Source organism: Falco peregrinus, chromosome 6 (assembly GCF_023634155.1).
Source record: "Falco peregrinus isolate bFalPer1 chromosome 6, bFalPer1.pri, whole genome shotgun sequence".
Taxonomy (NCBI): domain Eukaryota; kingdom Metazoa; phylum Chordata; class Aves; order Falconiformes; family Falconidae; genus Falco; species Falco peregrinus.
Window position 1 is genome coordinate 27,489,279 of NC_073726.1, and position 15,907 is coordinate 27,505,185.

The window sequence follows — 15,907 nt, forward strand, 5'->3', positions numbered from 1 at the left end:
TCCCAAAGAGTTTTGAGGAAGGAGAAGGAAGTTAATTTATTTTGTTCTAAGTTTCCTTGAAGCCTTCCAGGTTCACATACAGAAATTACCAGCAGCAATTCTGCATTTTCTGGGATTTGAGGCTTTGCTGAGCTTAAAAATAAAATCCCCATCCCTGTTAACACAAATGATGCCCCACTTTTTAAATATAACATTAATTTTAAATTATTATTTTCATTGCTAAGTAATCTTGAATTTGCATCTTTTATGAAGGTCTACCTAAATACATACCCCCATTTCTTGTGCACACCTCCATTCCACAACATTCACTTTCCCCAGGGGTCTGGCATCTCTCAACTCCAAATCCACCCTCTATCTGTGGTTTCAAACCAAGCAGTAAAACCAGATACCTGGTTTTACTGAAGTCAGCAGCAGTCCTCTCCATTTCCTTTCCCACTTGAGTTGAAATGGAGAACCTAGGGAAGCTCAGAGACCTTGAAATCCTCTGAAGGCCAGCAAAGTAAAGAAGTCTAAGTATTCCCTGATGTGGAGGTGAGGACAAAGGGAGCAAAGAGGCACAGAAATAGTCAAAAAGTCTCTAGCTCCCACAGAGCTTCCAGGTAGCAATACGGGCATCTCAGCAAGCTGAAAATTGTTCCATTCTGAATCCTGGAGTGTATCTCTTGCTACGAGCAGCTTGCTGTTCCTCAACAAAGACAACGATGCCGCTGCAGGACCTTTTCCCAAATCCGATAAACTGTACACACAGGGAGAAGAAGAAATCACCTAAAGGAGCCTGGAATAACAATTTGAAAACACAGGGACCAGACTGTTGAACACTGCCTGGGCCAAAGAGCCTTGTAAGCAATATTTTGTGCTGGAAAAAAGATCTCACTCCTCTATGACCTACTGCATGTTCGTTCCAAAGGAAGGGTTTGCACAGTACATTGATGAGTTGCTTCTGTCTTACTTTACGATGACAGCTCAGAATCCTACATCAACATCTATAGAGCCACGTAGTAACAGGGATTGCAGAAAAAAAGTTCCAAAATACACAGAATCTGCCCCTAAGCCATTATGCTCTACAATAGGTAATACAGCATACAAAGCATCATTCCATTCCGGTGAAGTACCCCTGGAACAGCACAGACATAAGCACGGTAAGAAGATACTAAAAGTCTAAGGTTTTCCCATTCTACACAGCCTTGTCTTGAAGATAAACAAACATGGTCTAGCAAGTGATATACTCGCTACACTTAAGGATTAATGAAATCAGGCAAACACAATTGTTTTAAAAATCTGTAATACAGTGTTGGACTTCCTTTGACTATATCTGAGCACTGTTATGAAGCTGCTGCATTTATTCTTTTCTCCACAGACAGCAAACCAACTTAAAAGGAGAAGCTGTACTCTGTCTTCTGCAGCCAAATGATAAAGATGTATGTCAGTGAAAGCTGAGAGCCCTCAGGCATCAAGATGAATCCTCCTCTCTGGCAAAAGGGAAAAGGTTTGTCAAGAACAAAAGCAACCCTCTGCCCCAACCTGAGATGTGTGAACATCCCTCAAAAGAATACCTGCCCAATTAAAACCTGACTTATCTTCCACCCCATCATCAAATGGCAACCTGCTCTGCTAGCAAGGTAGAACAGTATCTGCAAAGTTAGTTGGCTCATGTTTCCATGTTGAAGTTCACTCCAAAGTCAGCGATGGGAAAAAGACTGCAAAACCCATTTATACTATTGCGATGCATGGTTCAGAGCCGGACAGCCTGGCATGGGATGCAAAGCCCGGCATTATGCATTCCTCGTTCAAGCCAAGCTCCAGTAAACCCATTGGAAGTCTGGCTTGAATACAGACTGCGGGCTATAGATGGTAATAAAAATCAGATAATAGTGCTTTACGTGTCCAGAGAGGTTCTCTTTTTCTAGGAATTGCTTCACTTGTCATCTATTTTTCCACGTCCTACAAAATTAAATGCTAATTGTATTTCTTCCTCTTCCCCCGGTCCCCTCCCACTCAATACTGGTCTCCAGAAGGAGCTGGCAACTCTGAACCTGCCAGAGAAAGCCAGTGCTCACCTTGCAATCCTAAAATTTCAGTGCTTCAAGGAAGAAGTTATGTTACATGGGTCAGTTTAGGACAAGGGGAATGACTTTTGCAATTTTTTTTTCCCTGCAGAGATCATCTCGAGCTGTGGCTCTCCCTTAAGTAGGCATTTCTGGTTTGGGGGTAAAATCTCTGAAAAAAATACCAGTCAGGGTATTTTCAAGAATCAGTTTTAAAGGCTAAACCTAAAGGAATAGTCACTGTCATTTCCTGAACTTTTTTCTGTCTCTGTCTCTGTTTTTTTGGACAGCAGGAGGTAACAGTAGTTTGGATAGGGGAGTTAAAGCATGAAAAAGAGGGTTTCTAAGCAATAAGATCTCAGAAGAAGAAATCAAGCTGAATAAAAAAAAAAAAAAGAAAGCTCATTTACTGACTAAAGAAATTATCAACTTTTCTATCTGTTTATAAAGCAACATTGCAGATAAGTGATAGACCATTTTTTTCCTCTGAAAGACAAGGGGATCAAGTTTACTGAAATGCATGGTGAAATCAAGCCAAAACACGGCCATCTAATCTGCGATTTCTACAGCTTTTTGTATGAAAACCAGGTACTGAATAGGGTTTTCTTGAAGTGATAGCCACTGAGCATGCAGTGTGTTTGATATTTCAGAGTCCTACTGCTTGTTCTACAATCCACCTGTGGTAAAATAGAAAGGGGGGGAGTGTTTATTGATAAAGGGCATAACTAGACGTCTCTCTCACTAGCAACAACTTGCAGGTGAAGGCTGATAGGTCCAAGCAATTGAATGAGACAGAGGAACAAAAAAGAAATTAAAGAGAAGAAGGGAATAGATCTCTTGATTTTGTTGATTTTCTAACAGTCATTTTCTGCCAGAAGTTACTAACTTTCAGCTGCCTGGGTCTGTTCCAGGAAGATGAAGTGCACTTATCTCACACTAGGGCTTGCACCACCAGTGCAACCGGACCCAGTGCCACTGAGGTCTGGAGTCAATGACACAACAAACAGTGGGTCAAGCAAGCTCTGAATATATATAAATATATATGATTTATTTTTTTTATCTCTGAGCCATTTGGTGATGCAAAGCCGTTGGGAAGAAAGGCATGGGAAGAGCGCATACATATTAAACAAGACGACAGCGTCATGCCTTTGGATTAAGAAGGTGAAGGGACCTTCATTGTTTTTCAGGGTTATGAAATAAAAAACAGCTTTTCAGCTGTGATTTGCAATCGGATTGGAACTGCTTCAAAGGATAAAGGATGTAGGAACAGAATACAAGAAAAAACACAGTATAGTCTGGGAGAGAAAGGGTCGTAGTTGGTTCAAAAGGAACTGCCTCTCCTCCCATCATGGAGATATCCAGCTACATACAGCAGCTAAAGGGTATGTGTACCTGGGCATCTCTCTCTCATCCATACAGCAACTCCGCTGCTGTCTAGGGGTCAGTACATCTGAGTGGAAAGAAACTGAAAAAGTTCATTAGTGTTGCAATGAGTTACCAACACTGCTAGGAGAAAGTCAGCATTTGGCCCTTCTGTCAGAAGTATATTTTCTTTATGATGCTAACCTGCACAGAGAAAGTAAAAAATAATAATAATAATAAAATCAGTAGATGACTAATGCCATTTTCATGAAAAATGAATGGCTGCATCTCAGAAATAATTGTGGTTGTAAAGTTTACAACCCCTGAGTAAGATCCATGGAATGGTTTAAGAAATTAACAGGGATGTGAAAATCATAAAACACTCAGGTTGTTGCCACTGCCCTCCTGACAAATCTGAAGTGGCTCAAGTTGCACAGGCTGATTGGGAAAGAGAGGACATGGACTCCCTGCATGCTCCTTCGAAGAGGATGAGGATATCCCCAGTGGCAGCGGGGAGCACGGTGAGCTGGGCACAGCTGGACATGATTCCCTCCTTCCAGAGTAACCTGGGCACAGCTGGACACTTATCTTCTTCCAGACTAAACTGGGCAGAACTGGACACAATCCCGTCCCTGCCAGCCCAACCGAAGGCAGCAGGGCTGGGGCATGCACAAGCACAGTGTTTAAGCCTCTCCCCAGCCCTAAGCCACGATTCCTTCCCTCAGATGGGACAATATGCTGCCCAGCTGTAGTGACACATCAACTCACAAAATAACACTCAGAAAGCTGACACATGGTCATTCCCACTGCTTTTGTGCTGATGTTTCTTTTGGAGCATTGCTTTTGAACTTGGTTTGAAGTATTGTCACCATCAGATAGGCGAAGGCAGCCAGGCAAGAGCGAAGCTGTCCCAGGGCACAGACCAGACTCAAGATACTCGGTCTTCTTCAGCTGAGTTGTAAGAGGCAAGTACACGTAGCTGTGCTCTTCAATTTTTTGTGTTTGTGTAAATCCAAAGGATAAAAAAAAAAAAAAAAAAAATCACAAAAATCACCAAACAGGCACTATTGGTACAGTAAGCAACTCCTTTGTGAATTGGCTCATTTAGGCATTCATTTAAATGGACTAATTAAGATTTAACACAAAACAGAAGCTGCTTTCAGATGTCATTTTGAAGGCCAGATGATCTCCTCTTTATTAATATTAAAATTTTAAACTATTGTCAGCTGATTTTTCAAGGATCAAGCTGTGAGTAAAGAGGCTACGCTGCCGAAGTGTGTCCTATTTACATAACACAGTCTCAATGAAAATGAGAGATCGATTATAAATCTGTGATACAGAGGATGGCTAAACTGCACAACTAAAGCTCAAGGTGTTTATCTGGATGATAGGAGGGAATTTGTAGCTTCAGCACCTGCCATTCAACTTTTCTATTTAACACCATATGGAAGAACACCACAGTATTTAAGGCAACACAGTTCTGAAAACCTTTACGAGAAAGCCAGCAGCTTACTGCAAATGAAAAATGAAATCCTGGAGGGAACACAAACGCTTCTCTTCCTTTCCATAGGTACGCAGAATGCGGGAACACGGGGGAAAGCAATTAAAGTATGATGATTCTAAAGGGGAATAATTATTTCACAATTACTTGAGAACATTACATTTATTGCTCTAATTAGCTTTTATTTTCCAAACAGGCATTTTGTTCCTGCATTTCTCTTGCACCTATGAAGGCTTTTCCTGTTTTCCCACTTCTTTGCTAAAGAAAGCTCAGCCTCGCTCCCTACGTGTATTTTCTATGTTGTGACTTAAGCCTCTGGTTAACCTTGCCCTGCCACCAGTTTGTTTTAATCAAAGGAAATCATGTCAGAAGATGCAATATACTTTGCAATTATATGAACACACAAGAAATAATCCGCTATGGGAAACACAGTTTGTAGAAATGAAGGGGGTGGGGTCACATTTCCACTTCAGAAGGAAAGAGGGTTTTATATGCTTAAAGTATAAAATTATTATTTTTCTCTAGAGGCTTGTCTTGCCAAAGTATATTCCTTGCATTCCAGGAGCTTTTAGAAACTAAAAGATTTTGTACACCTTTCCCCTGTATCAGTTGGGTCAAATATTTTTATATTAATCTATGAATTAATTATGAAATTTGAATAGTCCAAATGCTCATCAGATATCAAACATCTTAAAATGGCAATGAAATATTTAGAGTTATCCAAGTTTTTAAAGCAATCATAACTGATGATTAAGTTGGATGATGAATACATGTGGGGGAGGCTTAAAAACTTCTGAGATCATATCATAGGAAGTGGAAGATATATTTAAACATTAATGTGCTGAGAGTTACCGTGTGTTAACCACTGAATGGTGTTTTAGGCAGCTACTAGAAAAGATGATGGGTAGAAGGGGACCACGAGATCTTAATTACTTGATCGACACCCAAAGATTTCTTTTCATTTCTGAAGCTCCTTGTCAACAGCCAAGAACTTCTTCTATTGCTTTGCTTTCCCTGGGTAGTGGCCCAAGGAATCTGCCATGCAGGTAACTTAAGTAACAAGCAACCATACTTAAAATAAAGCTTTTACTGAATCAAAGTTGGAATAAAACGCTAGTGTAAGGATGAGGCTATGGACTTAAAAAACAGCTGATACCCAGTATCCACTTTCAGTTATTAATTCATGGTTTCATATCCTACATAAATTAAAAAAAAACAGATAGTTAAAAAATTATTTTTGACAGTGTCTTGAGTTTTTCCTGTGGCGAAGTTTAGGAAAAAAATATATATATATTATCAGCTCCAGTTTCTGCTGGGAAAAGTCCTATTTTGCATGTTTAGTGCAGAATGGGAAGATTGGGGTTTTTAAAGTGCATGAATGCCCCATGAACAACAACATCCCTTATTTCTTACACAACATACACTAACAAACAGTACTGAAAATTGGTCTTCACTGCCTTTTTAATCAGCATATTGCACATATATCTGATTTTCACTTATCTTGGATTAAAAAAGGCAGTAATTCAAAGGCCAAATACTTCTACGCATAATTGCCATGCAACCCATGCAGTTGCATGTGCACTGCTTTAGGCACCATGTATTTTATTGGCATTATACAGCTATCAAAAACTGAAGTCAGATTTGAGTTTGTTTCGGTAGTAACAAAGTCTTACTCATTTACATTAAAGGTAATCCCAGGCAGTGGAATGTGTAATATGGAATGGAAAAATCTTCGGCGATATTGCAGAAATCAACGTGAGGGGTTACAACGATGAGTATTTAATCCTCAAAGCAACCACTTTACAACCACCCAGTTGGCATGTACATGTAAGTCAGTGAAATTACTAAGCAAATTATATTGAACTCACATTTTATAACTCCACTTAGTAACCATTAACCCTCTCCTACCCTGTCCATACACATACACACACACTTCCACCTGTATCTTTTCTTCAGAATTGCTTCTTCCACACAGTTAACACACACAGGCTACGTGTAACATCAGGCAAACAATTTCTGATCCTTTAAAACACTAACCAAGCAGTCTCGCTGCAAGCATTTACGATGGCTAGAGTGTCCAGCTTGCCAACTGCCAACAAGTTCATGCATTTTTATGCTTCATAGTACCTAGTTCTCAATGCCATTTCATTAATTTTTTATTAGTAAAACTGCCATTCAGTGACTAACCAGGTACACCCATGCCATGCATACCGTTTAATTATACTGAATACTTATGCTCAAAGTAGCTGATGTTCTATTTTACCTGTATTTAGCTAGATAATAACAGCAGCAAAATTTGGAAGTAAGCCACATGTAAGAGCAAGTCACAGCCTCACAGAGGTAAAAGCGTTTGAACTTGGACAGTTATCAAGCTGCCAGTTAACATTCACAATAGGTATGCACTGGATGTTATTCCTTGAAACTTCTCCTTCTCTGTTGCTTGTCGAAAGAATGGATGATTCTGAAAATAATTTACTTCACAAAGAATTTTTAAATGTGTAAAGAATGGGAAGTGTAAGTGATACCGTATGGTACTGATTTCCTAAAACATCTTACATGCCACCGGCATTAAAAAAAAAAAAAAAAAAAAAAAAAAAAAATCAACAAAAAATAGTTCTGCAAATTTTCACTGTGGAAGAGTTTTACATATAACTTGCTAATTGCCTCACTCTAAAATAGGAAATTCCTTTCTGCTAAAGACTGAACTAAGCTATACTCAATGGCTAGACCAGATGGCGAGGTTAAAAGTTTTGTGCAGCACCGTAACTTGGAGCGTGCTCTCCAACGTGCTGTGCCACCCCGCTGAACGCTGCTGGCATCTCGCTGCACGTCTGGGGTGGGCCAGCAAAAGGGTAAGGTGCATACGTGCCTATGACCCCTCACGCATAATCAAACTGCATTCTCATCAGCACTGATTAGTCCAGAGAGTTGGGGACTCGCAAATAAATGCATGTCACCACTTGGCTAGAAGAACAAAATAAAGATGTTTTTAAATAGCAAATTACAGAGTTTTAGAAAAGCAGAGTAGCAAAGCTTCCATAGACAGCATTTAGTTTCAAGATTTTCAAGATGTTTTGTATTTTTTTTAGGAATAGAAGCTCCCTTAGCTAATAGCAATTTAGCCTTGATACCCATTTGTATGCATGACACGCGATCCCTTGAAATCATACATCTTCAGTTACTTAGACCAACAGCAAAGCAAAGCTTGGTTAATACAAGGAAGCACATCACAACACAACCACCGCCAATGCAGGAGGTAAACTTTTTTTTCTTCAAGAGATGACAAAGTCCCCCCTAAAACATATGAGGAACTCGCACTGAACCCTATAAGGATGTGGGCATTTAACAATTCCATTATTAAACCTCCGTATTTAGAGATCCACTTAGAAGCTGACATCTCTCTAAAGGAATTTCTGTTTCTGTGGACACACATTAAGGTCTGCATCTGATGAACACCGACTGCGTTTCAAGCTGTGTTAAAATATACTCTGAGTGCTTCCCAGTGAAAAGGAGCGTAAGGATAGCAATGCAGCAGCAAGAGTTTGACATGGTACTCCCCCCTCGAGGGGCAAGTTGGAGATAAAGTTATATAAGTCTAAGTGACAACAGGGCATCATCAGCCACGGTTAATAGTGCCTTTGAGCTTGGAGATGTTTGTTAGCAGTATCTTTTCTGACTGCCTGGAAGGACAGAAGGTAGAAAGTCTAATCAAAGCTGAGGCGATGAAAACAAGGGGAGGCTCAGCTGTGGCAGGTCCCTACACAGTGCTGCAAAGCAAGCGGCATCAGTGATCAGCTGCAACTTTGTGCCCTAAGAGCCAAACCTACGCTGGTTTTATGCAAAAGGGGAGAAATACAACACGTTTTCCAAAACTGACCAGTGCCAATAAAAACAGGGATCTTACAACAGGAGGAACAAAACACAGCAGAGAAGGTGTGAATTTAAGATCGCAAAACAGAGACAAAGGGGAAGCATTTACGCAAGCACTTTGCTGTCCTTCAAGGACTGTAAAAATAGCGTAAGTCATCTGCACCAAGCAGCTTCTCCCCCTGCCTCTTTCCCCTTTTCCACACACTTACTAAACCCCAGCTGCCTGAACAACTGGCCACTACGGAACATCTCCATGCAGAACACCGCTGGTGCAAGGGAAAGCACTCCACCTTGGGAGAAAGTTTGGTTGCCAGTAGAGAAGGTAATAAAAGTCTGAATAGTCTTAGATGGGAGCACAGTATGCTACCTGGTTGTGCAAATCGCCACTGACAGTCTCTGCAGCACACACGGGTTTATTTACACTTGGAAGTTAAGCGCTGCCTCAACCAGAACAGCTCCAGCACAGAGTCAATGCCAAAGCCTCTCGCTTCATTCTAATGTAACTCAAACCACATTTGTCATCCTGATGAAAGAAGAAAAAGCAACCAAATAGAAGACATTTGGGGTACTGTAAAAACGCCGCACAGTCCTCAGCCCTCGTATCTTTCAGCGAGTGACTATTTCCTCCTTCCCAGCTTTTTTATTTTTTTGTATAAGGCTTAGGTTACCTGAAAATCCCTGTCAACTGGCAATGCCCAGGAGGATGATAATAGAAACTTTCCGATCGAGATTAATGGAGCAGAGACGGGCTAGGGGGAATACTTCTCTTTCTGAAATTCCAGCATTCAGTGCCTTCCGATAAATCCCATCCCCAGTCCAACCGCATGTAAACCAACCATCCTCACCCTAATTAACACTCTCCGTACCAGGCAGCTGTCGGGTACAGGATAAAAAATAAAAATAATAATAAATATTTAAAAAAAAAAAAAAAAGCCTTGTGTTCTGCCTGGTCTGACTCCCGGTGGCTGTTCAGTATTTCGTTTGGCCGCGGGGACCGGCGGCGCGTTGCGAGGGTTTAGCGCTGCGGGCCGGGGGCCGGGGCAGTGCGGGGGGCATTCCCGCAGGGCAGGGGCCAGGAGCGGCGCCCGCCGCTCTGCGCGACCGCGCGGCGTTTCTCCACGTTGCATCAGCAGCGCATACCGCCCCCCCAGCCCCCCCCCCCGCTCACCCTGCCGCCCCCCGCCCGCCTTCCCCGGGCCGCCGCCGTGCCAAGCGCCCAGCTGCCGCCGCTTAGGGGAAAGGAGCGAGGGGGGGGGGGGAGGGCACACACAGCACGGAGACCACCAAGTGACTTGGGAAGGGGCGGGGGACACAGAGAGACAGCACAGCGACACCCCCTTCCCCTCCCGCGGAGGGGCGGACGGTGCGGGAGGGACCCGGCCGAAGCCCCGGCTCGGTGCCGGTGGAGGAGGGGGGGGACCCGGCGTCGGTGCGCGGGAAGGGGAGAGGGGAGGGAGGAGCGGAGGGGGGGGGGGACCCGGCGGCAGCCCCGCCGCCACTTACATTCTGTCAGAGACCAGCAAGCGGCCGTCGACCATCATCTCCGGAAGGAAATCCAGCTTGAACGAAGAAGTCATGCTGGGCTCCGGGCGCGCCGCGGCGGGCTGGAGGGAGGATGCGGCGGGGCTCGGCGGATCCCACAACTGCGCCGGGCGGCGGAGAGGCAGGCACAGGTGCGGAGGCCTCCCCGCGGCAGCCGCCAGCCCCGGCAGTTGTCACATTTCTCTCCCCCTCTCGGTTTTTTTTCCGCCAATCCCCTCCGAAATCGACTGCTGAGGCAACTGTCGGTGGAGCGCCAGGTGCTGAGCGGGGAGGCGGAGCCATCTCCCCGCTGCGGCTCCCCGTTAACCCCTGCGCCCCCGGCGGGCCCGCCGCCCCGGGGAGAGGCCTAGCGCCGGGGCCAGGGGTGGGGGCACACACCGCCCGGGGCTCCCCGCGGCAGGGGGGGGGGCGCCAGCCGCCTCGCCCGTGGGGCCAAACTTTGAGAGCGGCGGGGGGGGGGAGGGAGAAGCCGCCCGAGCCCCCGCGCCTGCCTGGCGCCTCGGCAGCTGCCCCCGCGAGTGGGCACCGCCGGCGCTACGGGCCGGGAGCCCCCAGCCCCCCCCGCGGGTGGGCACCGCCGGCGCTACGGGCCGGGAGCCCCCAGCCCCCCCGCGGGTGGGCACCGCCGGCGCTACGGGCCGGGAGCCCCCAGCACACACCCCCCCCACACACACACACACACCCCCGCGGAGCCAGCAGCCGGCGGAAAACCCGCTGCTGAAATGCCTACGCGTACGCGCGCGTGGTTTGCACAGAGCCCAGTTCCTCCCAGCACGGGAGGAAGGCGCGGTCCAGCGCTGCCAAACTGGGAGCAACTGGGAACACTTGGGCAGGTCGCTCAGTGCGGACTGCTTCTACCCCGATTCCTGCCATTCAGACCTTGGCACCCGTTAAGCGCTCAAAGTGATGTGACTGCCTGGCGGCAAACTGGGAGTAACTGGCCTCGCTGATCCAGACCAGTGAGTAACGGCGGCTGATCCTCCCCCCGGCCCGTAACCCTCTCCCGGCCCCGCCGCGCTCCGAGCCGGCCCCGCCACCGCGCTCCGCTGGCACTGCCGGGACGCGCATCACATCCCAGACATCCAAATAGCTGGAGCCACCACCCCCCCCCCCCACGCTACCGCCCCCGGAAAATCTGTATGAATTGTCCTTTGCGTCTCCCAAACCTACTTGCTTCAACACAAAGAGGCTCCGGGCGAAAGAATATTAACATATTTACGAAGATTACTGGGTGATCTGAGCAGTCTAGACAAAACGTTTCTCGGCTTTGTGTGTGCTTCTCCTTCGCAATCTCTCTCCAGGTTTTATCATTTGATTCGTTCTGGGTAAGCAACACTTGCTAAAAGTAACCCATGCAAATTAAAAGCTGCTACACTTCAACTTTTCAAAGAGTATTCTAAAATAAAATTACATTGACCCAGACGCGTGCTACCAGTCAGACCAAGTTCTATTTAGGTTTTGACCAACATTGATTTGATAATAGAAATACAGACCAGGCGAATTATCAGAGTCCGGTTTATTGCACTGAGAGACTTTTCCATTTTAAACAGTGAAAAGGAAGAAAAACCCCTCAGGCTGCTAAAATTTTTGCCTACTTTGCAAGTCTAAAGGAAGAAAAGGTTCAGTTGGCCCTCAGCATAATCCCCATAGGACAGCTGCAATCCCGAACAGTCATCTATAGTGTTATTAATCTGCTCCATCCTATACATTTGCATACTGTCCTCATCACCATGGCACCTAAACATCTACATAGAAAGGCACAAAGGAATGCTGTGGCTCCCCTTTCCTAAAGTAATGGTGATTCCTCTACATCTCCCATCCGTCGCAGCCCAGGACCATACAGCAGATCAAAAATTAAGTGCAAAGTCGAAACAAAAGGAGAAACCAGCACAACTTTCTCCAGCTGGATGCAGCCACCTGGGTTTTGATCTGGGGCCTCCATGGTGGTTAATCCAGCCCAGAGCAGAGTTGGATTAATTTTCAATTTCAAAATCTTGCCACTGCAAAGGGGCAGGTTTTAGCTCAGAAGGCATACAGGCAGCTCAGGGAGGATGAAGATACACTTTTAAGTACGAAGTCTCCACCCCCACTTCACCCTATGCGGCTGCATCTGTACCTCTTCATCATCATCTTTTTCTTTTCTTTTCTTTTCTTTTTTTTTTTTTTTTTTGGTACATGCTAAATCTAAGGGACTTCAGCCTCACCAGCCTGTCGCTTTTAAGGACCACAGCCCCACTGCTGCTGACTGCAAAGCAAATCCACACTTTGCACAGGATGCTAAGGGGGAGGATCATAAAAAATTTTGCTTAAAATCTGTGTATGGAAGAGTGAGATCTTGATAAATTTGCCCCATTTCACAAGGTGTAAGTGCTTAAAAATGCTTCATTAAAACGTATGTTCTTTTGAAATATTTATTTTCCTTTTAATTACATGTGAATTAGCTGGAAGAAGCTGTAGGGAAGCCCTCTTACTGACTTAAGCCTTCTCAGCAGTTTGTTAAATTCTAGCCTCAAATCCCTTGAGGGAATAGTGGATTCAAAGCAGCTTTTAATCATACTATAAGGAGGGTGAAGTAGTATGTAAGTAGGTCATAGAGAAAGCATTACAAGTGCATAGGTTATTGCTTTATTTAACAACTACAGTGTAACACACTTTTCAAAGCACATTTGCTTTTGCCATTTAAAAGTTAGAAGCAGGAACAGGGTCAAATGCAAAAAGAAACCCTCTCTATAAAAGATACTGAGATACGACTCAAGGAGAGCTTACAGGGAGAAACTGCCATCAGATAATTTGGTTCTGAAACGTAAATTATGTAGTGTCCATGTATGAATTAACTCTCAAATGCAGTGGGTAAGCGGTGAAAAACAAAAAACAACGCCCTGAACATTTCACACACTATTCCAGATTCAGGGGTGTTATTTGTAATGGTAATGCCAGTCCCTTGACTAGCACATGTGTGCACAATAGCAACTTTTAATAAAAATGAAGGGAAAAATGGAAGCTTTGGTCTGTTACTACAGTACAGAGGGAAATGGGGAAGGGGAACGGCAAATGAAGCTGCATTAATTGTCATAGCACAAGTCAGACAATAGATCTAAACACTGGCTTTGGGGAGCTGCTTTATTGCTACGCTGTCGCTGCCTGCCGATATTAAGCTTTTTCAGCTGGTGGAGCATATGGCAGTTTTGAGGAAGAAACCTGGAATTTGGAATCAGCAATTCTTAGGCTTTAATCCTATTCCAGCTACAAATGTCGCCTCCTATCCATCCTCCCCTTGTTTCAGAGGCCCAGAGCCTGCTTGGCCCCACAGTCGCCTCATTTACTCTTTGTGCCTTGGTGTCTCCGTACTTCCCAGCGGGCAGATGAAGCAATTCCACCTCACCTTTGCAGATGAGTTACCGTTCAAGTGGCTTTTCAAACACAGAGCTATATGCAGTTTCTCCAAACAACTCCACCTTTGAAAGCCAAACACCTCTTCTGAGCAAAAAAAAACCACCCAAACAAACCTGCAAAGAGTTCAGCTGGAGAAAGACAGGGCTTGAGCGTATGAGCTCACACTGACAACACCACCCGTGGCTTTCATGCAGTGAGTGACAAAGGCAAGTGACGCCCCCTTCCCTTCCAGATCCCACAGCCAAATCCAGGATGGAGCTCACACCACGTACCCTCTCTGAAACCCCTCCTCACCTTTTCCTTAATTGCTATTCTTTTAAACAACTTGCCCCCCAGTATTGGGCCAAGGAAATGCTACTGTTGGAAGCACTTCAAGGGAAAGTTTCCGAATGACTTCACTTTCTCTCAAGCCTGCAAGGCAGTATGAAGAGAGTTCAAATCCTCTGCTTTATTCCCCCCTAAGCCAATGAACATGCTCGGGATTCAGCTTATCTCTGGCATCAAAGCAAGTTTCTAACAGAGGCGGCAGAAGCAGAGCTCAGCGACGGTGGTGTAAATTTGGAGTGGGTTCAACTGACTTCAGTGGAATCACTCAGGATCTTCTGCTAATGTGAAGTGAAAAAGAAATCTGGTCCAGATAGTGCTAGTGAATGCAAAAGAGGCGTTTGCTACCTTACACAAATAAAAAACCTTCCAGCAGACAAACCATGAGCCTGGGAGCAGTAGCGTGGCTAATAGCAGAAAACACAGCATTCTGGTTTGTGTAGCAGGACATGAGCCTAACCTGCCCGTAAGTGAGGAAGCCCATCAGCCTAACTCTTAGTAGCAGACCTCTGGAGGGACAAGAAAGGGATGGGGATGGTGACGGGGAGAAAAAGAAAAGAAAAGCACATGAGCACAAGTTCCACAAAGCATTTTGGGCAGGGCTAGGGGGATGGTGTAAAAGCCATAAACAATTAAAGCATAAAGTAGTGAATTTCTTTGAGTGGCAAAAAGTAATGGACCCGACTCTGCATTGCTTTACCATTTGTGAAGATTTTATGTGCAACAAATTCATCTTCAGATATAACACTGGAATAAAGTTTTGCATTTTGAAGGCTTAACCTTTCTGTAAGGATTTTTTATTTATGAACTGAAACACACAACAATTCCTCCCTTCATCTTATTTGGAGAAATAAAACAATTTGCATATAACCGAAAACCCTTTTAAAAAGAAGATATTGGCTAAAGCTGATCAATGAATTTTAAGTATTGAAATCTTAGCCCCTTTTGAGGCTTCCCCCTGCTTCTGTAAGCCATTGCAGCAAATCAGTAATTTTCAGAAATAAACGTCTTTAAAATTAGCCCTGTGAAAAGGTACCTCAAATTAAGCATTTCTAGAGCTTTCACTTGAAGCACACTGATATTATGTAAACTTGGTTGCTATAGTAAAACTTCCCACTCACTTTTTTTTTTTTTTTCTTTTCTTCCCCCTTCCTATTTTATACCAGTGAAGAGGTGATTTCATCCCACTGTGGGTATCAGGCCTTTGTTCCCTTTTGCACGTAATAACTCAATCTTTCTGAAAACAATTAGGAAAGATTTTATGGCACAAGGCGGACACTACATGTGATGGAAGTCTTTTAGGAAAGGCCTTTAATGTGGAGGAACACCTTACTTTGTAAATATCATACAGATACTTGGGATTGTCTATCATGACCCTCAAGTCCAATCCTGCATAGCGCTATTGCTCAGCAGGAGCCAGAGCTGCCCAGTACCATTTGTTCCCGTTGGGTTATCCATGGTGCTCAGCACTATATTTAGCAAATGCTAAAGTAAAGTAGTAACGACTATTTGCAAGACCAAGTCTTACCGTCCTGTTATTTATTTACAGCCCTATTGCAGAACGTAACTATTGATCTGCAGGTGTTGCCTTTGAGCAGAGCCTTGTGCATATAGACACAAGACCAAGGCTTTTGTCAGCCCAGCCCTATCTCAACTTGATAACCAGCATTGACTGGGGGTTTTTAGCTTTTTTCCTCTTTTTTTTTTTTTTTTTTTTTCATGAACAACCTTAACTTCTCACCCGCTGACTGATTCCATCAACAACCGCTGCCCAACCAGATGAGAAACTAGGTCATTGCATGCACTGGGAAGACCCGATTTCCTACTTGACAGCAGATGCATTATTTATGGTTAAAAAAGGCACCTTCCC

General features: G+C 44.5%; 1 protein-coding gene across 8 annotated transcripts in view; it reads right to left on the bottom strand.

Moving 5' to 3' along the window:
* CELF2 (CUGBP Elav-like family member 2) overlaps nucleotides 1–15,907 on the bottom strand; it is a 375,972-nt gene that overhangs the window by 234,426 nt on the left and 125,639 nt on the right. Inside the window, exon 1 of one of the 8 annotated variants that reach the window (XM_055807126.1) lies at nucleotides 10,282–10,543. The exons of 6 other annotated variants lie outside the window; for them this stretch is intronic. In XM_055807126.1, coding sequence (XP_055663101.1) covers nucleotides 10,282–10,355 — 74 coding nt within the window. In that variant the 5' untranslated portion in view covers nucleotides 10,356–10,543. Of the gene's footprint in view, nucleotides 1–10,281; nucleotides 10,544–15,907 lie in introns of those variants that run through there. One more of the 8 variants, XM_055807128.1, reaches the window with a different exon arrangement.